Source organism: Eurypyga helias, unplaced genomic scaffold (genome assembly GCF_000690775.1).
Source record: "Eurypyga helias isolate BGI_N326 unplaced genomic scaffold, ASM69077v1 scaffold19383, whole genome shotgun sequence".
Lineage (NCBI taxonomy): Eukaryota > Metazoa > Chordata > Aves > Eurypygiformes > Eurypygidae > Eurypyga > Eurypyga helias.
Genome location: NW_010240755.1, coordinates 2,601 through 2,807, shown reverse-complemented (window position 1 = coordinate 2,807; position 207 = coordinate 2,601). Strand labels below are relative to the sequence as shown.

Below are 207 nucleotides of genomic sequence, written 5' to 3'. Positions count from 1 at the left end.
CCACGCGGGCAGGTGGAGAACCGGGAGTTCAGGCTTGGGTGTAACAGATGGGCTCTCTCAGGTTGAAGATCCCCCCCTTCGAAAAAGCCCGGACCGTGCTGGAGGCCCTGAAGGATCAGGAGCAGGCGAGGAGGAAGGAGGTGGGAATACCTGGTGCTTTCGCGGCTCAGGAAAGGGCAGGTTTCCAGACAGAGGCTGTACCAGGGG

The 207-nt window shown here is 61.4% G+C and overlaps 1 protein-coding gene across 1 annotated transcript in view; it reads left to right on the top strand.

Annotated features, from left to right (window-relative positions):
• Positions 1–207, top strand: part of NEIL1 (nei endonuclease VIII-like 1 (E. coli)) — a gene marked incomplete at both ends in the record, with an annotated part of 2,985 nt that overhangs the window by 217 nt on the left and 2,561 nt on the right. The window contains one exon of the mRNA XM_010148557.1: positions 62–125. Within this exon, the coding sequence (XP_010146859.1) occupies positions 62–125 (64 nt within the window). The remainder of the gene's footprint in view (positions 1–61; positions 126–207) is intronic.